We start from the raw sequence: 23,888 nt of genomic DNA, 5'->3' as shown, positions 1-23,888 counted from the left end.
ATACTCAAGTAGAAATAAACAATAGTAAACCCCCAATAATGACTAAAGTAAAAGCATAAAAGTATTTGGTATACTATGCTACTATTCAATCATAACACCTGGTTTGATATTTAAACATTATTTATTTAAACAGACAAGCAGAAACAGTTACTTGCAAATTATGGTAAAAGTAAAATTTAGAAAATGAAAAAAAAAAAATAACATATTTACAAAGTGACAATTTCAGGCTTTAACAACCAAAACATAAACAACCCTTGTTTTTTTATTCATTGTATTTTTCAGCTAATATGCCTTAGAGAAAAAAGGGTAAATATTAGATAAATACAATAAACCTTAACAAAAATTGCAATGTCAGATAATTGCCATGTGACTTTATTTATAAATATCCAACATGTCCAAATGAAATGAATACCGCCTCGCTAGATTAAACATTTTAGAGCAAACACTCGATTCGGATGACTCTCCATTCCTATGAAAGACGTGGGAAAGCAGAAAAAGGTTTGGAAAGAAATGTGTGGGTTCAACAGCCATCTACAGATTACAAGATAATACATCCATACAAATATAGTTTCTTGCCATTATTAGGTTCCACCAGAGAACCACAATTGCCTTAAAGCATTACTTTATATTCTTTTTGCCAGAGACATTTGTAATGAACCTGCACAAACATTATCATAGATTTATGGACCGTAATCAGGTTAAATCAAAGAGCTTTTCCTGGTTCAGCTCAGAAGGTGACTCTCTACTGGGGGGAGATACTCCCTTGGATCACCATCAAACGGGGTGGAAGGAGGCTGGTTGAAATGGCCCATCAGGAAGATACCAATCGTGCCGATGAAAAACACCAACGCCACGACAATAAAGCAGACCCTGTCGATCACACGGGCAACCAGGAACCATTCTTCATTTTCCTAGGATAATAACATGTTGAATGTTTTTTTGCATCACCCAACTAATAGTACAAACATGAAATCTGACACACAGTCAATAACTGTTCTTGTCTGACTCTTTGAGACCATCAGCGATAGTAAACTTGGAATTTTCAGGAACTTACTTTCTGGAAGTTGTTCTGCTGCTTCGCAGTCTCCGCTATGTGTTTGCAGGAGGCCACACACTGCCTGAGCTCTGGTGAGGCCTGTGCTAGACTCACACTGAGATCTTCAGCTGTTCCTCCTTTGAGTCCACCATCTGGATAAAGAACAAATCGCATGTATGTTCTGTGCACACATTTTCAAAATGTTGCGGTCAGAGCATAGGGAGCACGATTCCATGAGTTTGATACTAGATAATTCTCTATTTGGGAACATTGTTTTGACATTTTACTGTAGAGTCCCAAGTTGTGTCCAGGTTTCAATCACCACTGTTGTTTTTAGATAATGCACTAAACTAGAACATGTGGTAGCAGAACATACCCTTAGTTTGAGACTAATACCACCATTCTTAAAATCTGGTACAGTGTTGTTTAGTTTAAAACCTCACCGTGCCTTTCTAAAATATCCAGCTTGTCTGTGTGGCAGTACACTTTATCCTTTGTTACATCAGACAAGAACAAAATAACAACAGTTAAATAAATAAAACATTGTACTTTTCCCCAGACAAGGTTGTATGGAGGCTGTGCAGCTTCGTCAGCCAATCATCTCCTCCTTGGTGGAACCAGCATGTCTCAAGTAATTCTTATGTGTTTATCAAGTCCTGAAATAAGTCTCAAGCACAGACATATCCTTTATCCTTCATTTAAAATGAGACAATGCCTATTCTTTAAGGTTTAACTTCCCAGATTCAGCCAATAAACGCAAAAAAAAAAAAACAAGAAAAAAAAAAAACTATTTTCTGCAGTCAAGTCACGGTCATCTCTCAGGTCAGGACAGGTAAAAAGTGGCAAGTCCAAAAATTCAAATAGTGTAGCTTTGTCATAAATTCTCAACTTAATAAATGATTAAGGTATGTGTAATTCAAAATCTGTATGGTTAATATTGACCATGGATTAGAGAAAATACAATAAATTTAAACCTGTGCTACCAATTTCATAAAAAAAGTAAGACATGTATTGGCTAATTATTCTAAACTGAAAAAATAGTGGTTCCAATAAACCAAAAATATTAAAACATTGATAACCATCATAAGTGTATGCAAACATCATATCAGAGTAGTATTTTTTCTCTGTAAATAGGAACTTTTTGAGAAAATTTCAAAATACTTACGAAGCTTTTCTAGAACTGACTTTATCAATCCGTTCCTCTCTTTGAGTTTTTCAAACATCAGTTCAGATCGAGCCACTTTAACTAGATATTCCTCTGCTTTGGCCATGAAGGTAATGGAGCTGCAGCGCCGGCAGCGGGCTCTCTCTGGTTTGATGTTTGGCGTCCAGGGTTTCATCCTCATCTGGAGCAGCTGAGGTAACGTATTCAGAAAGATCTAAAGAAAACACAGAATCACGATTATTTTATAAAGCAATACAAGCTTATTGTTTATTCAATGTAACATTAAGATTCTTAAGCTGTGATCTGGAAATGTCCTACCTCACGAACTTTGTCTGTCATTTTGTGAGTGTTTGGAGTTCTTAAAGACACGTTGAGAACGATCACACAGTTTATTATAACAATGGTGGTCACTGACATCACAAACATCAGGTATCTGCAATAAAAAGTTCAGAAATAAAGCTTCAGAAATCTGTACATGGGCAACAAACACACAACTTAGGCATGTGAACTTACTTTCCGATAAGAGGCACTGCTTTTGAAGTCTCTGGAACTTTCTTGGCGATCAGAAAGAGGAAAACAGTCTGACCCAGAAGCGAGTAAATAGCCATGTTGCACTTCTGGCCACCAGCTATAGATATTAAAGTCTAGTTTCACTCAGAGCAACAAATGAAGCCAGAAATATATCTACTGTGTACAGTAATGCATATTACCTGTTTCTCACTGTCAGACAATCAATTATCGAAAATTATTTCAATGTGCTAAACACCAGATGTGATAAACAACAGACAATTTTTTAGAGCATTTTTTTGTACATTAGTCAAAGAATATTATTATCCGCAATGGCATGAATCCTCTACAAACATGGACAGAGATGTCACTCACAAAATAAAAAGCCAAATTAGAGTTTGGGATCTTAAGTGTTTGAGGAGCCACTGCAAATGCTGTTATAAAAATAAAAGCCATATGTTTTGTGGGTGTTTTGCTGCAGGAAGCACAGATGCATTTTACAAACTAGGGGTATTCATGAAGAAGGAACATTTTGTTAGAATGTTAAATAAACTTTTCAAGCACTGACCCTTCTTCTAAATCAGAGACAAAGTGGCTTATGGACAACAAAGATAACCTACAGCAGTGAGTCATCCCAATAACCTGATCTTCAATTAGTCTCCAAAACAGTTCTATAAGGTTAATTTGAAAAAAACATTCCAGCAAACTATTGTGGGATAGTTTCAGAAGGCTATCCGCAACATCTGAGCCAAGTAATTTGGTTTAAAATTATATTCGAACACATTTGAGGGAAATTCATGTCAACTTTAAACTTAAAGATATTAGTTGAACATTGATCAGAAATCTTTCAGCTCTGGGTGGCTGCTATAATTTGTTTTTAATATGATTGGCTGCTGTATTTCTGCACTTTGTTGTTATTGGCTGCTATTATTTCCCTGCTCTATCTAAAATACAAAAGGAAGCAATTGCTGAAAAGAATAAAAACCTTTGGCAGGTAAAAAGTAAACCAGCAGGCTAAGGGAGGAGAAGAGGACACAGGGAACAATAATGTTGATAATGTAGAAAACAGGTTTTCTCTGGATGACGAGGAAGAAAACAATCTGCTGGTTCTCCAGGTCATCCTTGGTATACTGTGTGTTGATCACCTTCTTGGCCGCTCTGTGTCTTATCGCCCACTCACCATTCTCTAAGACAACAAGCACCAAAGATTTTAGATTTGTGGTCAAACATCAGCCTTTAACTCAAAGAGAAAGTTGTAAAGTTGCTTGTGGAATGAGTATTTTTACCTGTAAAAGCTTCTTTGTCTATTTCCACCCACTCCAGTGTATAGTTATCCTTCTTTTGGAGCTTCAGCTCAATCTCGTTGGCACTGTAAGTCTGGGATCTACAAACAGAAAAAAAAAACACAGTCTGTGTTCTTGGTAAGTATAATCATAATACTGTGCATTTAATACAAGTCTTATTCACATTAGAAATTGATACTAAGGGTTCATAAATGTAAATTGAGTTATTTTTATGCATATTTATGCGATGAAATTTGATCAGAAATGGTCTTTGATTGTTTTCTTTTGATTATTACTTATGTAATTATGATATCAGGAGGATGCTTTTCATATTTATTCTATTACTGGATAGTGATATTTGTTTTGCATCCTATGACACCTTTGGCTTTTTCCTGTCAGTTCCTCGGAATCATTGATGCATATAACATATTTTCCTTAGATAGAAAACTTTAAATCAATTTGACTGTATGATCTGGTTGAACTGTAAAGTGCCTTGAAATGACATGTGTTGTGAATTGGCGCTATATAAATAAACTGAATTGAATTGAATATAACCTGAAATTGCATTACATTTATATATTTAGTTTTTTAATTTGCTTCTTTCTCAAAAAATACCTTTAAATCTGACTAGTTCCTACTTATCCTGACACAAAGTTTTTATTTTAAAGTTTTAATATTTACATTAACAAAACTAGCAGCTAAAATACTTTTGATATAAAAAGGAAAATACATTGCCTTGGTAAAATAAATTGTGCTAGAGAAATAATAACAGCAACTAGTCCAATAAATAATGTGCAAAGAAAACCTTGTCTACCATATGGGAAATAAAAACAAAAGGCTAGATAAAAATATGCTGAATCAAATCTATTGAAGAAGGGAGTGGCAATGATGCAAGATAGAAATAGTAGAAAAGGACAGTAAACTGCAACAACGAATATGGAAATAGGACAAATGCAAGTTAAAACAGAAGATATCCATGTCAATATATCTGTTTATTGAACCATAGACTGATATCAGAATACCCTTGAAACATATTATAAACTTTTAGGACACCAACTGATAAAAAAAAAAAGATCCATAAAATCAATTGTATTAGAACTGTGATTCTGTGATTGTCTGGGTATACCTACCGGAATATCATAGAGCAGTTTTGCCAGTCAAAGGGAAAATAGTTTACTGTGATTGCACAGGCACTACGGTAGATGGCAGGAGGCAGCCAATACACGCAGCCATCCGGGGAAACCAGAGCGTTACAGTAGTAAGCTATCTCAAACTGTCCATCTACACTGGAAAAAATGGAAAGGAAAGCTAGATAAAATAGAGTAGATGTTTAAAAAAAAGCACAACTCAAATGTAATTCAACAACATTTGTAAGTGCAAAGACAAAAAACAGTCATTGAAATATTTAGTCAATAGCCAGTGAGTTAACTAACTCAATAATGAAAAAAAAGTTTATTCATTTGTAATAAATTGGCTAAACAGTAAAGAAAATAATCTGTTATAAATTTTAGATAGTCTTAAAATGTTTAAATCTTAATCTCTTTATGTTTGTTGGATTTCTTTGTTTTTGTCTGATAATTACCCTAGTTTATGTTCTTTTATAGTTTAAAGGTATAGTGGAGGATTTTTGCGAATTTTTTAAAAAAATTCTTAAAAAAAAAAAAAAAATGCACACGCACAACCCTGTACTCAATCCAGAGAGGGAACGCCTGTTAAACACGTGCGAGAGTGTGCACGAGCTGATTTCTACTTGTGAACACTCTGTTTAAAAGTTGTTGCTTACTTCTCTCATACAAGCTTACTTTCGAAAAGAAGATTTGCAATTTTTCCACTATGTCAGACTCACCACCGGTAAGTGAAAATAGGGATGAGCACGTAGGACGGCCTTACATAAACATATCACCAGAATGATTGACAATTAGGAGGACCACTTATTTAGATGATCCACCCCGGAAAAAGAAAATCCTCCACTATATCTTTAAGATTTGATTATTTCAATAGTTATTCAATTTAAAGTGGAAGTGTTAAGTGTGACTAATATAAATAATAATAATGTTCATAGGGTTAGGGTTCAACATTATTCTGTCTTCATTTATAAACAATTAATGTAATTTCTCCAGTTAGTTTTGGTTGAAAGTTTTTAGGGAGAGGTAAAATGTGAATGTGGACGGCAACCCTGATTGAGGCATTTAGCAAATAGGTGTGATATCTAATCCTCATTTAATTGAAAACATGTTTATTTGCGTGTTTTTTTTAGTCTAAGAGGGAGAAAAACAGGCCTTTATGTTTGTAAACATATGTTTTGATATTATTTTTGCATAGATTCGGTTTATCATTACAGTTTTGAAAGGTCTAACTGAATCTGTTACATTGAGCAATAATGCTGATAATGTATCCATGACGTTTGAAACTTCAAATCACATAGAAAGACAATTAAACTTTCAGGTCCTTAAAGTTACATGATTATTTTAGGTTTAGGTTCCATATGCCTTTTGTATTTAGTCGATTTGATGTTGCTTATAAAAAAATAACAAACATTCCTTCCCCTCAGAGTCATAACAGTTTAAATGTACTTACTTATTTTCTAATATAATGTCAGGCAGCCAGATGTTTCTGGAAGGAACCCGTAGTTGAGATGTAATGTTCCCATACAAAGCTGATCTCGGTGGTTTGTCCCACCTCAGTCGGTAGTCACACCATACCTGTAAGTCCAACGTTTTCATTTCGACTAACAGCGGAGGTAAAAATGTGTCATGAGGTTTAATTAAATGTAGAGTTACCATTTCTATCCACACGCTGGTTGTTAGGACTTCCTCTTTTTCATTCTAGAACAAGTGACCATGTTAGCTTAAAGTCTTTTCCAGCATCTGACAATAAAGAAAAACATCAGACGGAGAGTAGATCACCAGAGAGATGAGGTTGGTGAGGGTCATCTTGATGGAGACTTGGGTGACATTCCCATTTCTTTCATTTGGTTGGACATTCTTGTTGTAGCCCTTCATCAAATCAGTTAGAAGTTCTCCCTCAAGGTTGGCGGCACGTGCTTTCAATAAAACAAAACAAAAAAATAATTAGAAAAACTGAAATTCTGACCACCTCAGCAGAAAAATATTTACCGGTATACAAACAACTATTTGGACTTTACAACCAGACTGTTGTAGAGAGACGAAATGTAAATGCTGAGGCAATTGTGCTTGTCAGGCCTACAAAGTTTGCTTTTAGTTATGCTAAGATACCAAAAAGGGACAACCATGTATTGCAATCTTTGATTGTGAACATGAGAAGATTACTGTAGAAAATAGTCATAGCTGTTTTCTACAAAAACTGTTCAGAAGCCTCTAATGTCACGTGACATACAAGTGTATTGATTTTAAATAAGGTTTGACACATAAGTCCCATTTACGCTCCCCTCTGAAACCGATCAGTGCTGAAATCAGACCGAGCTCGGATCAGTTAACCGTGCTCGGTTCTTTACGACCGTTTACACACCGTGCTACCACGGTTCCTCGCCCCCCAGTGACGATCTACGGTACTACAGTACTACTGCACAGTACGGTAGTTGGGGAAACAATCAAACCAACATGACGTCGCCCTTAACATTCAGGAAGTTTGGTGTTAATTGTGATATTTCATTGTTTGTGGAGAGTCAGGCGAAGAAGGGAACCTTTGGTGAATTTACTTGACAGAGTCAGCTTTTGGGAAGTGGATACAAAAAACGACAGTCAAATCAGGGCTTGCAAACGTAGGAAACAACAACAGACTTTGAGGTTCATCACACTGCTAAGCAGAATCCTTACTTTAAATTGTGTGGTACGGTAGGGAAGCTAGTATTTTTATAAATGTCTGAAATTTCATGATTACTGAGGCTAACTGTAAGGAGGTTACTGTGCTCGGACCGATTCAAAAAGGTATTGTAAATGGGGATATAGAGTTTAATTTCTTACAGCCATTCTCATTGATGCACAGTAAAGCAGCTTTCATTACTTCAACCCTCTTGAGCAATTTGTTGGGATATTGGAGAAATAATGGAAAGATGAATAACTTTTGGAAACATGGAAGTTCAAGTACTGTAAATATTATAGAAACATTAGGGACTGGTGTTGTTGGTAGTGAGAGGGCTTGGAAAAAAATGAGCTTTTATTTGATGAAAAGCTTTTAATGGAAATTCTGGTGATACTGGAGCTTAGTGCATTTGATCAACAACAAAATCAAATGATGTGGTGTTTTTTTTGCAACCTTTATAGAGACAGAAAACATTTCTCTGTCCTGTTTACAGGAAAACAACCAAAATGTCTTGCTGTCTTATATCAGTTGTTTGTTGTGCAGACTAAGACTAGGGGCGTTTCTCAATATGCGTTCTTGAGCGTTCTCGTGTACTCGTGACACGTCATCAGCCTCAGCCCGAGTACCGTTCCAATTCTCGAGAACGCCAGATCGAGAACGCAACAAATCCCCGGATGTTGTTCTCGCCCCGCCCTCTTTATCGAGCACTCATCAGAGCAGACTTGTGCGTTCTTCATACTGACCGCTTCCCCAGAATGCCCCGCGGCCGCAGCTTGATTCAAGACAGCGCTCACAGTGTTAAGTTAAACATTCCCTTTTCTGCTGCTGTTGTTCTTCAAAAGTACGTTTTGAAATCTTTCGAGGCGATAACATTATAAATTGAAGCCTCCCTGTGTGGTCTGTTTACAGAGTTAGTGCGAAATTTAAAAAAAAAGTCAGACGTTGAGCGGACCAGAGTGACCAGCAGACCTCCGAGGGTAACCGCAGCCAGGGCTAAATTTACCCCGTCTGTAGTGCACTTCTCTCGGTCTAGTTATGTGTGAACTACCGCAAGTTCTGATGGCGATTTTTTGCGGTTCGGTAATTTTTTTAAATGTTTTTTAAGCTTTAGAAATTAAAAATATTGTTTTCAAAATGTTTTGAGTAGGGAATAAATAGTTCTGACTGTTAAAGAAATGCTAAAGAACGTTGCATGTGATGACGTCACGAGTACACTTCTGTTCCAATACAAATACGTGCTTGCGTGCTCGCGTTCTCGTCAAGTCCGATCTTCCTGCGTTCTCGCCAAGAACGGACTTCACGAGAACGCGAGTACGTACTCGCGTTCTCGTGAATTGAGAAACGCCCTAGATCTAAATACACTTAGCAGACCTAACATAATAAACACTTTTTTAACTTTTTAGTTAATATTTATATTTCCTCAGATAGATTATGCATTATTGACGAGGAGCACTTACTGACTCACATGATGTATGCACGTGGCATAAGCACTGTCTGGTTGTTAAGATATTTTGTAACCGCTTTAACGTAATTGAATTGTAATTGAAAAGGAAAAAACACCAGTAACACAACAAACAGTATAATTCATACAATTCATATAACTGATTTCATTATTAGATAAATGCTAAAATTAGAACATAAACTACAACTACCTAAAGCCAACTTGATCAATTCACAGTCATTTCTTCACCATTTAGCCAATATAAACAACATCATGCAAATTCCTAAGACAGGGTGATTCATGGCACTCTTCACTTTGGGTCCGTACCTGCAGCAGAAATCAGGAGCACTCTTAGAAGGTGTAGCTGAGAGCATCCAGGCCCAGAATCCATGAATGTGTTTATGCAGCACAGTCTGAAACAAAGCACATGAGCATGGACTCTACTGGTTGGAGTAGTTCTGGTGATTGAGTCAGGGATGAAAGTGAATAAGGAGGGGCTGATAGAAAAAAAGGAGAGGGACGCTGTTGCTGGTTAGGTTTAAATCCAAAGTCTATTTCAGTCATAAGCAGCTGGTACACGCATCCACAGGAGACACGACATGCTAACAGCTTGAGTAAAGCACTCTGTACACGTCTGTCCTCCAGTATTGCATTTATGCTCAGTGCACCTGGTCATTGTCATTCATCGGCTGAAAGAGACAAAGTAATATCAACTCTCTGATGGTAAATTTAGCACTTAAGTGATCCAAATTAGGATTTTTGTGCTTTAAAAGATGCTTAAAATCATAGTTTATTGTGTTTATAACAAAGCTTATATTAATTACTTAGTTAAATAATATGCTGCTGTCATTTTTCACATCTCGGATGTTGCTGCTATTTTCAAATAACTGTATATTGGTTATTTATTCTCCAGGTTCACAGTTTTATATTGTTAAAACACTTTACTGTACAGTATTTTTTTGTTTATCTTTTAGCTCTTCACTATTTTGTTATTCTTATACATTTTTTAACGTCCACAATTGTGTGGCCATTTTTTGCTGCATTAAACACCAGAATTTCCCCATTGTAGGATAAAAAAGGAATTTTCTATTCTATTCTATATTATAACTTTTATAAAGTTACATTATTTTGTCTTTGAAACATATTGTGAACAAATAGCCCATGGTGGTCAAGAGAACAGGTGGTAATTACTGCTCAGATGCAGCGTAGCCTGTGTGATGACCGAGGCTACTTTATAATGTGGGTACAAAAATTTTTCCGAAAGTAACACCTACTTCTTACTCACATCAACATGAAGGCATTACTAGGTAAGTAAGTAGGAGCTGGATAACTACAACTGATTCTTGTCAGTACTCATCCAAGAAGAAACTTGTCTCATTTCCTCTCCAAATCAAATATTACTGTGTTCTGCTAAAACAAAGTAACAGAGTTGTAATGTCAGGCATTGTGCACAAGCACAAAAACAATTCAATGCAACGGGAGCACTCACTGTAGTTCTTTGTGCAATTTTGATTCTCTCTTTGGGAAATATGGTGAAAAAATAGAGAGGTATGTGTATCCACACTGCAGCAGCTGCGGCGCTGATAGTCATACTGATTATAAAAGGTTAGACAAGTATCTCAAAATGTTGTTCACCTGTTTTCCATAAGGCCAACTTTGGTCCTTCTTGATCTGCAGCACTATAAAGTCTATAAATGGTATAAAAGCTTTCCAATAAATATCTCAATATAAATTGTCTAATATAACTTCAACACAGCAATATAAAAATATTTACAGCATTTTAGGTATAATTACTTTTTATTGGAAAAATACAACTTTTTCTATACAAATAAATATTTTAGGGATAAAGATATGTGCATCATATATACAATTCACGTGCTTCACAAGAGGCTCCACCTTTGTAAAATACAATAGGAATAATTTATCTTTTTATACAAATTTATAATTTAAAAAAGGCTGTATCTACAACCACATTCAGTGCTTGCAACATTTCTTGCAACCCCTGGTAAAGATGTATTAACAACCTTCATATAAATGTATGTTTTTTTGCAGCGCCACAATGAGACATCTTTAGAAAAATCCTGACTTGATTTAAGCACATCTATTTGGTATTTTGTAATCTGTTTAGCATTTAATAATGATGTTCCTAACAATCCTTTAAAGTAAGTATTCCCATTGAAAAAAAATTAGCTATCCTCTTTACAAATAAGGGTTGATTCCTTTATAGTTATAATATGATTCCCATTCTATTAGCCACCAACCATTGTGCTGGACAATTACCCAGTTTATTTTGCTCACTGGGAAAGATAAAAGAACTTCTGCAAAATGTTTCTTCTGACAGTTCTGGTTCCAGAATGTATCATATATTTACATCACAAAATCTAATTTACGAGTTTACAAAGCTGTAATGGGACTTTAATACAAATTTAAGAATGAGCTCTAAATCTACCAACACTTTTAAAGAGTATGATTTGAAACAAAGAATGAATATTTAGGAAAAATATTAAAACCCAGAAGTACGGTGGGGGAACTGTGGTGATGTGGGCCTATTTTTTCTGTTGTTCCTGTAAAATGTTATGGCATAAACTTTTTTAAATACCATTTAGTAGAAATAAAATATGTTGTGCTATACTAAGGAAACTAAAATGGTTTGTAAAGTGGTATGAGGGTCTTGTTTTAAAACCTGATCAGATGAACAGACTGAAAATCTGCCTTTTCCAAAATAGACACAATCCCGAGATTCTTTTATAGAAAGCTTGTGCTGTGAGAGATTATTGTACTAATATTGAAAGTAATTTGATTTAAATTTAAAATATATATTACAATATTGTATTAAATAAGTATTCCCATTTAATATACTGGGCTGTAAGATCGATTTAGTTACCTCCGCCAAGGAGGTTGTGTTTTCTGTCATTTTTGTATGTATGTATGTGTTAGCACGATTACTTGAAAAGCTATAAATGGATTTTAATGAAACTTTTTCTCAGACCAAGCAACAATTATTAAAAATTTTGTAATGATCCAGATCACGTGTGAGTTCTAGCTATAGGTATAAGTCACGATTCTTTTGTACTTTTAAGTTCTTTTACACATCTTTATCAGGGGGGCAATAAATATAGCTAAGAGGAAAAGTGTATCATTGTCGACAGTTCAACAGTTACATTCACGTTTGCATTGGGAGTGAAAATTAGACTCATCAAGTCTAAATAATGCCTTTAAAGGCATTATTTAGACTTGATGAGTCTAAATAATGCCCTTTAAAGGAGATTGAGGAAGTTTGTAAGTGTGCACCTGATGAGTATCTTTTCGCACTTTTCGCACTGATCTTTTAATGCTTTGAGTTTAAGGTAATTCAAGGTTAAGTCTTGAGAGAGTCTAGAGCCACAGCGATGATCCTTGGCACACTGCGATAGAACGACTCATTCTCAAGCCCCACAAGACTGTAGAAGGTTGAGGGTCGTCCAGCTACCACGGCTCGGATCCGCGCCTGGTAAAGTCCTCGATCATTCTTTGAGTTCAGATCAACTAAAACCTGAGGAATGGCAAATAGATTTAAACTGCGATGCTAACGAAAATATCTTATAATACCAACAAAATTTGCAATATTTTACCTCTTGGAAGTTCATCTGCAGATTGTCGCTTGGTATGTTTAAGATCCAGCTGTATGACTCCTGGATTTGGCTAACTTGTTGGGCAGACTCTCTCAATCCGGGACAAACTACCAAGGAAGACAAATGCATTACTGTTTAATTAATACGATAAGAAACATTTTTAAAACAAAGATAGAAATGTAGGATAAGTACTTTTCCCACTTTTTCCAGGGATCTGCCTCTTTTGAGGAACACTCCTGGGTCCTCTGCGAACACCTGATGACTTTCTCCCTCGGCTGCGGTCAGGGGTTTCTGTGTGAGCCATATCAACAGCTTTCTGGACAGCAGAAGTCAACACATCCATGAGCGGAGCTGCTGAGGGTTTAAATTGCTCTCCATCCTGATTGACACCAAAATCCTCTAATGCAGTGTTCCTCTCACTAGAAACATCTCTACTTGAATGTTCTTCAGTTATCGATGCACCATCATCCATAGTTTTGTCTTGCATTTGTAATTTCCCTAGTTCACCCAGCAAAACTGACAGAAGGGACCAGGGCTCCAGGGATTTTTGGGACAAGGATGATAGAGGAGAGTAGCCTGGTGTTATAGTTGAAGAAGGATTGATGGAAGAGCCCTCTTGAAAACGAACTGCGTCCAAGTGCAGAAGAGGAGGAGCTACTCTGGAGCCCAGCCTTGAGTGAAGACTTGAAATAACAGACTGATAATGTCCAGCCAGATGCTGCACCAAAGAGTCCTGTGTCTGTAAAGTAGAAACAAAGATGCCAAGAATTATGTAATTCCATGTGAAAAGAAGGTAAAAATCCTAAATAAACAGTGCAAATTAGTTCATTCAAACTTGTTTAAAAGCACTAATTACATGTTATGTGTTATAAAATGGAACTTTAATTCTGGTCTTTGGTGAATATTTTACACAAATTAACCTAAAAATTATGTTCCTGAAGTTTTAAGAATCCCTAACAGTGCATTCCTTTATGAATTTATATTTAAAATGTCTAAATATATAATGTGTTTATCGGTATGATGTCATTAATTAGGGGAGCCAAGCCCTTTGAAGTCAGTTAAAGCTGTTCTATATGAACTATCAGCTGATCCTAGACTAAAGTAACTGGAGGATCTACCTTATTTACACCATGGAAGTTAACACAAGACTGTTAGATTTCAAATAAAAGCCATCAATTTCCATTGTAATAGAGTCTATTAACATTATAACAGTGAAAAAGAGTAATTGAACACTTATAAAACGCGTATATCACTGCTCAGTCTCACACTTCTCTTAACGCACAACCCTGCTAGACTTTCAAAGTAAGACACAAGGGACTCTACATAATAAAAGCCTATCCATTATACACACTAATTTATTGCAGCATACAGCTCAACATTATGACCCAAACTCATCCAGTTTCTTGAAATTAGACTACTAAGTCCTTTTCACAACACACCTTAGTCCACATATCAAAAAAACTCTTCCATTTCCAGAGTAATAAAGCATTTACTAACAAGATAAAGAGGAAAAAGAGTGATTAAACAATTGTAAACAGATACCATATCACTCATGAGTCTGACCTTAAGCAAAAGACAGACCATTGCTAGACCTGCACAATAAAAGACAAGGTACTCTACAAAATAAAAGCCTTAATATTACACTCAGCAATTTTTTGCAGCAAAGGGATCTTATTCTTGACGCTAATCGCCACATGTCTGGCGACAGAAGTTGCCACTAGGTGTGGCAATGAGACACCAATCACCACCAGGTGTTGCCACGGCATTCCCCATAAGTGGAAGCAACGGCAGATTCCAACAGGTATGGAAATGCCAGTCGGTAATAGGTGTGGTGATGTCAGTTGCTACCAAAAGTGGCGATGCAGTTTCCCACACCAGTTCCCACAAAGTGTGGCAACATCAGTCACCATCAAGTGTGAACAAGCAAGTTGTTGTGTCAACAAAAGGTTTCACGCCCCTGCTGAGCTGACCCGAACCAACCCATATAGCCTTTACTGGAGTAAAACAACTAAGCACCAAAGGGCAGGCACCTCTAGAATTTCCTTGGGGAATTTTCTAGTTAAAATTAGTCTGAAGCATTTTAAACATTTACATTTTACTAATATCACGTTATTATTTTCTCAAAAGTTACTTATAGTATCACAATATTTGTGTATATTTGTATGTATATTTTTAGACAACTTTTTACTCATGTTTGAAACCTTTGCAATGAAGACCACTCCTTTCTGAATAACATATTTTCCTGCATTCCTACTGTCAAAAGTGTTTCTACAGTTCTATAAATGTGGTAAGAAAAAGTTAGCAAATTTATTTTAATATGTGTTTCCTTTTGCATATATTTCATTATCAAAAGTCTGTTTTGGATCAGAACTTTGTAAAATGTCCTTCCTTAAAAGCTTTGGTTCCCAGAGACCTGCTGGACTTCTGACCTAGTCAACAGAACAAATACTCCTTTTCCACCAGCTCCACATGGTTTGTTCTACCCCACCTCACCAAATTTTAAACGTTATCCATTAGTACTTCTTTAGTAGCAGAACTGCCTTTTCTCTGCTCTAATCAGGAGTTAGTACTTGCAGAGACGAGTAGGGCAGGAAAAGCCAGTACCAGTCCTGAAAAGACAGTAACAGATATGTTTAAAAATTAGTGGGATGGAGGAGAGCTTGGCCAAGTAAAGCCGGTGGAAAATATGGGGGGTCAGTCCCCAAGAGATTTAAATAGATCCAGTGGAGACACAGGCTGCCAGAAAGGGACTCAGTACTCTGGGAGTCAAACAGGCAACACCTCATCCAAGGCAGGCAACCCCTCACTGGTCATCCCCATGCTCCCATCAGAGACCCCAGGAAACCAAATACCCCTGGTTCCCGCTGAATCGGAAAAGGATACACAGAACAATCGGCGTTTGTGTGTTTGTCTTTGTTTATGTGTTGTTGTTTTTTAAATGTGCAATGTTGTTTTCTTTATTACAGTACTTCATGGAAGTGTAAGATTTCTTAGATTGTGTCAATCAGTTCTTGAGCAAACAATCATACAGAAATTGTCTGCTGGCTAAGAGGGAAAAAAAATTCTTCCATCAGACATTTTTTCTTATTGGTTATTGCACTGATATGAGAACAAATGATGCACATAGATAGCCTGGCTGCCTATTGGCTTCCATATTGATTATAAGATTATTTTGCTCACTTTTTAAATGTTAAAAGGTTTGGCTCCAAGTTATTGAACTGTTCTTTACGTTTAAAACTCCAAAATAACACTGTAAGCTTCTGGTCAGATACTTTTAGCTCATCTAGCTAAATGGCCAAATTTGAACAAAAATAGGCTAAATGCTCTCTGATATCCCAGTAGTAGAAAGTTTAGATATCTATACTTTCCTGGTGTAATTATTTTTTAGACAATTTAGAAACCAAATAGTTAGTTTTGTTTCATTTAAGCTAATTTTGTTATGTCTAAAGCTTCTGTCCTTAACATTTTTCCTAATATTATGTTTACTTTACACTTAGTTTTTAAATGGTATTTTTACACTTTTACTTGAGTAAAAAGCTCAAGTTGATTCTCTAAGTTCTACAAAACTGTTTTAAACAGTAAGATTTATGCTTCTAATTGAGTGATAAACTATATTAACTATTGTACTAATACTTTTGACACCTCTGCATATAAATTAAATTGATATTTATATAGATAATGCTTCATGCATTGTCTTCCTTTCTTAAATAATGACACTATTTATGTAAATTTTGTCAGTAGTTGTTGTTTTTTTAATCTCTCCACAGAGAAAATATTGCTGTTCAGCAAAAAAAGAAAATTGAAAAATAATTTCCTTCGGTATGTTTTTAAAACAAACAAAATTACCTGTAGAAAAATCTTTTCTTCATTACTTTTCACTGCAGATGAAGTGTCTGTAATTCCATCCTGGTATTTATCCAATTCATCAGCTATGCTTCTCAGGTGTTCCTCCCATTCATCCACTGAAGGACCTACATATCCAAATAAAGCTGGTGGAGAATGAGGCGGTTCCTGCGTTGCTGGTGTCACAGCTCCACCTAGCTGTTCTGCAAACAATGAATTATGAATTACAGACCAAACATGACACATGCATATTCAATGTAATATTGTGTTTTCCAAATTTAGAGTAGATGCATGAGCTTTTTTATTCTTGATGAAACAGATTGGTGCTATAACATGATCTTTCACACCTGTACCTTTAATCCAAGTAAGACTGAGGTCTCTCCTCTCTCTGTTGTGTGTAAAAGCTGCACTGTATATATGCTCCACAAGCTGAGGGAGAGTCTGAGTGAAGAAAGTCAAATCCATTTTGTCTCTAATGTAGTCTTCTGCCCTCTGAAGCAAATCCAATAGTGTTTGAAGGAAGGCGCGTAACTCTAAAAGTAAGAGAAGGAAAAACATCAGGATATATGACAAGACAAATACGTATAATATAATGAGTTTTTGAATGGTGCACTCACGGCATTTTTTGAAGCGGGTGAGGCATTTCTCCTCAGCTATCTGACTGCATGCACTGGCAGACTGACCAGGAGGACAGGGCAGAGTGTAGAAGTGACAGAGAGAGTTAAACTCAGACCTCTGCTGAGCTTCTGTCATGTCTGTTGTTTTCAGTAGTTCTGGACATGTTGGCTCCCTGCTTCTCAATGATTCTAGTAGGATTACAAAGTGTTAGATAAAACAGACAACCCGGTAAATGAATCTCTTTGATGATATTAGCAAAAAACAGTGGCGAGTTAATGCTGCTCAAGACTCACTCTGAATCTCTGCCTGAATCCAGTCAGAGAAAGCGGACACTCGTGTGTACACCCCAGGTTTGCCTTTTTCTCCACAGCCGTCCCCCCAGGAGGTGATGCCAGAGAGCTGGAAGCGACCTGAAATACGATCTTGGTAGATAAGGGGGCCTCCAGAGTCTCCCTACAGATGATAAAAAAGCAGGTCTAAATATTAAAAAAGGATCTTTCAACTTTCTTAGGGTTCTATTCAATCTGTTAATAGCATATTAACTAAGCTTTGGATGAAAGTATACAAGGTATTAGAGAAGCCATACAGAGGGATATTGTAGGATAAAAAAACTGTGACTCTGCCAACCTGACAGGAGTCTATGCCTCCAGAGAGATACCCAGCACACAGCATAGTGTTGGTAACCAGTTCTTTGCCAAGAGTGCTCTTACAGGTGCTCTGAGGAAGCAAGGGAACCTTAGCCTCCATCACCACATCAGCAGAAGGCCCGTCTAAAATACAGACAACCACGCTTTAGATAAAATAGCATTTAAAGTAAGGAAGTATGTTTTCTTCATTATGCTTTGTTATATTTAATTACTCCAAATAATGTTTAGACATTTCAAAGTTCTGTTGATAGGATAATGACAATTTATATTTGGAATTGAGTAGATGACTTGCTTCATCTCTATTTTTAGTATAAGCCCAGCTGAAGCTGAATTTACTGTCTTGTTACAACTTCAACCTAAAGGTCATATAAACTTATTAGTAGAGGAAGGAGGTTCATCATCTATTCCTGATTTTCCAGTGTGAAAAACATCCCAGATGTGAAACATGAGATGTTTGGCTCCCATTTTAATTTCCCCTCATTTTTGAAAGATTCATTAAATAGCATTAGTGTAAACATCTTTAGCATTTGTTTTTTAGGATGTTTTTTTTCATGTGTTGAGTCAGTAAAAGTCATGTTCATGTGGTTATCATCTGTCTCCAAGACAACAGATCTCAATTTAAAATGCTTCTTAAGAAATACTGAGCATATTTTAAAAACATATAATGATGAATGTTCACAGAAAGCATGAAGAGATGGAAAGCAGACTTAGAATTTAAATATTTCTCTAACCTGGCCAAAGAGACAACAATGTTGTACACTTACCTTCATAGAGGGACCCCCAGCCTGCCACAAGACATGGGCTGCCTGTTGGGGGGTCCGTGGCAGTAGGAAGGCACACTGGTGTCACATATTCAGACAGGACGACAGGAGATGTCAGCTCCACCAGGGCTATGTCGTTGTTAAACGTCTTTGGATTGAACTGTTGGAAATTTAGATCATTTAATTTATTACAGGGTTCTGGTGGCTAAACTTATTGTTCATTATTATATAAGGAGAGTTAATTGTTTGCACCTTAGGATGGGGGATGATTCGGTTCACTTTAAGAACCTGCTCATCAGGGTCCTTCTTGGTGATGTCAAACTCGCCTACGACGGCTGTCCAGTAGCTCTCGCTGCGGCTGCTAGAGAGAAAAGATTGGAGCAAAGGCGATGTCAGTAAGGCACCATTCCATCATATTGTTGTGTGTTTTATAGGAAGCAACAGCAAAAAATGCAGGGATTAATAGAATAGTACAGCTTAGGTTTGGTGAAGAGAAGGAATAAAAAAACAAAACATAACAAACATTAGAAAACCGCTAATACGTGATACAAAGTATCTTGTTAACAATATCTTTAACTAATAAGTGGAAACTTGAGATAAAAACAAATGTTTAGAGGTACAGGCAAAAGGAAACAGCAGTTTCAGCACATTTCAAGTTTTCAGGATGTTTTAGTTTGCAGCAGCGTGGAAACTAAATGTCTCCCTTTGTAAAGTCCTTCTTCTTGGACCACTGAAGTAAAGGGTCTTTGATAACCTGAGGCTCAACATGGTTTATACCCAACAATCAACTCTAAAATGTACTTACATTCTAAATAAGATAAAATGCAGCTCCAACTTAAATTGATTGATTGAATTGGTTTTCCCAACTTAATGTATTTAAGTTTTCAACTTATAAACTTAATAAATTAAGTTGGATTAGCTTTATTCAATTACTTGTTAGAATGACGTTTTTGAAGAAATTTCTGACAAATCCAGTTATTTCTATATTGGGCAGACTAAACACTGAGTGTATTGGAATGGATAGAGAAATATAAAGCAGAGTATCAATAACATATACATGGTAAGGGGTGGTGGTGTCAAAAACCAGAAGTAGGGGAGAAAGTAAAAACCAAATAAAAGTGGTCCAAGAATAAAGCCTTGAGGAACTCCAAAATTATTATTTTCTATTAGACTGATTTTTTTTTGATGGGTAACAAATGATCCGAAGTTGTCTGGGTCCACTGGTCTTAACCAATCCATCATCCCTTTCTGTTAGTAACTCATGATCAACAGCAGGATGGAAACCAAATAAAAATCAAAGCACCTACCCAGCAAAGCAATGAGCAGCAGTTGCCACCCAGGAGCTGTCCACCAGGACCCCTCCACACATCAGCTCACCATTGAGCTGCAGGTTCACCAACCAGGGCCAGCTGCCCAGAGGTGCAGGGGAACCACCAACAATCCTCGACCGGGGCTGTGTGATGTTCTGCACTGTGAAAGACCTCTGACCACACGCTGCTGTGAAGACAGACAGATGCTTAAATATGTATTAACACAATGTACTCTAATAGTCCAGGAAAGGGATTAAAATCAGCGAAACACATGTTTTACCTTGAGCATGTGACTGCATATCAGGTTCTAGATTCTGCATCGTGTTCAGCAGGCTGCACTGGAGAACGCGGGCACTACAGCTCTCACCCATGATCCGGATGCAGCTCTCAGTATTGAGCTCATTTGGTAGACAACGATGCTGATAGTACCCACAGGCCTGACTCAGAGCCCAGCTCCGCTCGGCCTCATCCTGAAGCTTCTGGGCCTTACTGATCACCTCACAGGTGGGCTCTGATAAGGCACCAGAGGGTGTAGCTAGCAAATATGGAAGTATAGACAGCTCAGTAACAAAAACATGCAGGTGAAGGTTAAAGAATAGCAGCTGATACAGGTTAGTAGGTATACTCACAACAGGATCCTGATAGCTGTCCACAGTTCTGAAACAAGCAGGGAACACAACCTCTGCAGCTTGCCTCAGCCCGACTTCGATCTGATGATGCACGCTCAAGAGCAGACAGGGCGCTCGCCATGGCAGCTTCCAGAACAACTGTACCTCGATCAGACAGAGCTGCAAAACAAGACAAGAAGTTTAAGTTTTAATGAGATTTATCACTTATCATCAAACAATTGGTTAAATTGTAAATAAAAACAAAAATTTAATCTAATTTAATCAAAGGCAGATCAATGTTCTGTATATGCTTCGCCTAAATGCAGAAAATTGATTTAATGTATCCCTATTTTACAGTTAGTCAGTAGCTCTGCTCAGTACGCATTAAACAATTTAAGTTGAAATTTATATAAAACAAACCCACTTATGAAATGTTTTATAAGTTTACAAACAGTTCCACAAATGTTAGTTCAGAGAAATATTACCAGAGCTGTATAGGAAGAAACAGCATCTGGGCAATCCATTGAAAAACAGCCATTAGCTAGGAGAACATTGTGTACATGTGAGCATCAGCATGGATTCCTGCATATTTGTGTGTGGGTGTGTGGCCCCTCTTTTCTCATGCTGCTTTTTGAGCTCATTGGCAGCATTTTGAGGGGAGCTAGCTCACGCTCATCCCGCCACTGAGGCTTCTCGTACAACCTTCAATCGCGCCGCTGACCCCTCAGCCCTCCCTCCTTTTCTGTGCTTTGCCACATCACAGGATAGGACCACTAACAACAACAATGCTGACTGAGGACTTAATTAGAAGGCCAGGGCTGAGTTTTGGGACAGGCCTAAAGGGCACTGGCTGGCAGGCCTGAACCCAACTAGATCCCATAGACGGTGCATCTCTCATTGCTGCAGTCATGTTTGAAGCCTCGACGGTATCCCTGCAGAAAAACCTGAACACTGAATCTAATTGTTGGCTCTGACAGGATTTTCTAAAGATTATGAAATGATAAAAGTTTTAGTTCCTCCTTGGAGGGAAAGGAAAGTGCAAATGTTTCAAATAGGTGTGAGTAGATTAAGTAGTTAGATACCACTAAAGAGAAAAAAGATTTCCAAACAACTGTCCTTACAGTAATAAGTGTTCTTAACGAGATTCTAGGTGAATTAACAGAATGAACGTCCCATAACATTTTAGTAGAGAATAGAGTAACATTGCTTTCTAGAGCACACTTGTTGCTGTGCACTGCTGGGCAGCTAGCTGAAAGAGCACTTTCAAATGTTTACAATTGATTCCAGCAAAGACATTTTCAGCTCTATAAATATATTTACCTCAACCAAGAAGGTTATGTTTTCATCGCCACTGGTTTGCCCATTTTTCTGTTTTCAGAATAACTAAAAAATGTATTGATGGATTTTGCTGAAACTTTCAGAGGAGGTGTGTATAATGCTAGCAGTAAATTACTAAATGGTTGGGTTGGTCCGAATCACCATCTGGATCCAGGAATTTTAAAAGATTCTGTGCATACAGGTATTAACTTAAGGTGAAAATCCCAATATGTTGGGGGAAACAAGCTACTTGGAGGAGGTCTGCACTCTACGAAAAATCATGTTCCCACTAAATCTGAAGCTGCCATATGGTTTACTGGTTGCATCTGTATTGATTAACATAGCTTAGGTTAGGGTGGAAATTCCAGTTCCCGGGGGGCGGTATCCTACAACTTTTAGATGTGACCCTGGTTCAACAAACCCCAATCAAATAAGTAGATTATTGAGAGGACTCTGGAGGAAAGGACTGCTTACTAATTAGGTAACTCAACTATTTGATTCAGGTGTGTTGGACCAAGGATGGATCTAAAAGTTGCAGAATACCAGCCCTCAGGAACTGGAACTGCCCACCTCAGGGTTACACTATGGATTTTTTACATACCATGAGAATCGCATAACCACATTATTATATTTTCATCTACATTGAGATGTCATATGTTATGTTTATTCAACACTAAATAATTTGACCAAACACATACTGGTTCAGTGGTTTATTTTCACTTTTGTGCACATCCCTGTCAATCATTTGACTTGAAAAGTCAGAACACAAAAACCAAAGCGATGTCACTTTGGTTTTATAGCATTTTCATAGGTATGGTTAATGTTTTGTAACACACAGCATCAATATTACTATCTTAGCTAAGCTACAGTATATATAAACCCAGTTGTTAGTGTGTACCTTAAGTTAATTCAATATCAAAATTCACACTCCTCAGAATGAACTAACATTTAGATTTTCTACCGACAGAATATAACAAGTATTACTTCTCACATGGCATTGTACATTTTATAACTGCTGAATTAAGAAAAAGTACCTTTGAGAGCGCTCTGGGGCATCCTGTAGACTTCTTTACCTGTTGGGGCTCCCTGCAAACAATCCAGCCCCATAAGCAGCAGTGAGATGAACAGCAGCAACATAGCGCCAGAGCATCAGACTTCCAATCCACCTTGACAGCAGGCAAACAGATTGGATATTGGCAGAATGAATGAAGAGGAAGCAGAGGTGATGGAAACTAGGCTGGTCTGTAGAGTTTCCACGTCCTTATGGTCTGGGGGCTCTGTCTCCCTCCTACTGACTCTCTGGGCTCTCTCCCGCACTGTGATGCAGGGCATCTGTCTGTAAGGTACTCGGAGGAACAATAGGCGCCTGAAGTGGTCCCTGGAATATATATGGAGTCCCCGAGGGAAGACCAGAAAGAAGGGGGGATAGGGAAGGGAGGGAGTGATGCTCCCATGGCCAATGCACAAACAGATGAATTCATTAAGACTATGACAGCAAATCGAGCACAACTTGCCAAGGCTGACCATCACAAAGCGGTTTGGTTTTATGAAAGGAGACAGAGGGAGGGAGATGCAGAGACGCAGAAAGGCGAGGGGAGAAGGGGTGAGGACAGGGATTGGCTGGGCGGAAGGGAATGGGGAGTTGTTTGAAATAATTAGTGTGAGAGAAAGTTTAGTAGTAAAGGATATGCAATGATGTGACATGGAGGAAAGTGCTCCATAAGGAAACACTAAAGCAAAGAGCCCCAACTGGATTTAAAGTGAGCTGGATCCAGAAGGTGAGTGAGTTTTTTGAGAGAGAGGAAAGTGTCTGCCATTCGTGTCCCTCAAAGAGGGCATTGTCATTTGCATCTCTCTGAGGATACCCACATCAAAGCCGGCCCCCGGGCATCACTTGGCTGCCGCTTCCATTGATCACTTACAGTCTTTTGTTTCTCCCATTAAAATATTGTCAGTTC

At 37.5% G+C, this 23,888-nt stretch overlaps 2 protein-coding genes across 4 annotated transcripts; both read right to left on the bottom strand.

Moving 5' to 3' along the window:
- Positions 1-185: 185 nt before the first annotated feature.
- Positions 186-9,637, bottom strand: chrng (cholinergic receptor, nicotinic, gamma). Of its 3 annotated transcripts, none has more exons than XM_038269589.1 (12): positions 9,543-9,637; positions 6,898-7,034; positions 6,772-6,816; positions 6,569-6,693; positions 5,122-5,277; positions 3,995-4,092; positions 3,694-3,894; positions 2,715-2,829; positions 2,520-2,634; positions 2,202-2,415; positions 1,055-1,188; positions 186-911 (listed from the first exon to the last, which is right to left on the bottom strand). In XM_038269589.1, the coding sequence occupies exons 1-12, from the start codon at positions 9,604-9,606 to the stop codon at positions 723-725; spliced, it is 1,593 nt and encodes a 530-aa protein (XP_038125517.1). In that variant the 5' UTR covers positions 9,607-9,637; the 3' UTR covers positions 186-722. The 3 variants fall into 3 exon arrangements, with proteins under 3 accessions (XP_038125517.1, XP_038125534.1, XP_038125526.1); XM_038269606.1 differs by having other exon boundaries at positions 3,889-3,894; XM_038269598.1 differs by having other exon boundaries at positions 6,898-7,031; positions 9,543-9,636.
- A 1,368-nt stretch (positions 9,638-11,005) lies between these two features.
- On the bottom strand, positions 11,006-23,313 carry prss56 (serine protease 56). The gene is made up of 14 exons (XM_038269576.1): positions 22,965-23,313; positions 20,635-20,793; positions 20,286-20,540; positions 20,003-20,192; positions 18,948-19,056; positions 18,699-18,855; positions 17,915-18,057; positions 17,581-17,740; positions 17,287-17,475; positions 17,023-17,202; positions 16,673-16,872; positions 13,028-13,565; positions 12,827-12,933; positions 11,006-12,747 (listed from the first exon to the last, which is right to left on the bottom strand). Exons 1-14 carry the CDS (start codon positions 23,065-23,067, stop codon positions 12,574-12,576), a joined length of 2,664 nt encoding a protein of 887 aa, XP_038125504.1. The 5' UTR covers positions 23,068-23,313; the 3' UTR covers positions 11,006-12,573.
- Positions 23,314-23,888: the final 575 nt, after the last annotated feature.

This window comes from Cyprinodon tularosa, unplaced genomic scaffold (assembly GCF_016077235.1).
Source record: "Cyprinodon tularosa strain WSP-4 unplaced genomic scaffold, ASM1607723v1 ctg12, whole genome shotgun sequence".
Lineage (NCBI taxonomy): Eukaryota > Metazoa > Chordata > Actinopteri > Cyprinodontiformes > Cyprinodontidae > Cyprinodon > Cyprinodon tularosa.
The sequence above is the reverse complement of the archived record's forward strand: the minus strand, read 5'-3'. Positions and strand labels throughout refer to the sequence as shown.

Coding starts and splice junctions, on each gene's coding strand:
- chrng (XM_038269589.1), bottom strand. CDS start 9,606: ATGGATTCTGGGCCTGGATGCTCTCAGCTACACCTTCTAAGAGTGCTC. Junction 5,278..6,568: donor GACATTATATTAGAAAATAA/GTAAGTACATTT, acceptor CATTTTTTCCAG/TGTAGATGGACAGTTTGAGA. Junction 2,635..2,714: donor GCAGTGCCTCTTATCGGAAA/GTAAGTTCACAT, acceptor TTTTTATTGCAG/ATACCTGATGTTTGTGATGT.
- prss56 (XM_038269576.1), bottom strand. CDS start 23,067: ATGTTGCTGCTGTTCATCTCACTGCTGCTTATGGGGCTGGATTGTTTG. Junction 20,541..20,634: donor ACAGCTATCAGGATCCTGTT/GTGAGTATACCT, acceptor CATATTTGCTAG/CTACACCCTCTGGTGCCTTA. Junction 17,476..17,580: donor GATTCAGGCAGAGATTCAGA/GTGAGTCTTGAG, acceptor TAATCCTACTAG/AATCATTGAGAAGCAGGGAG.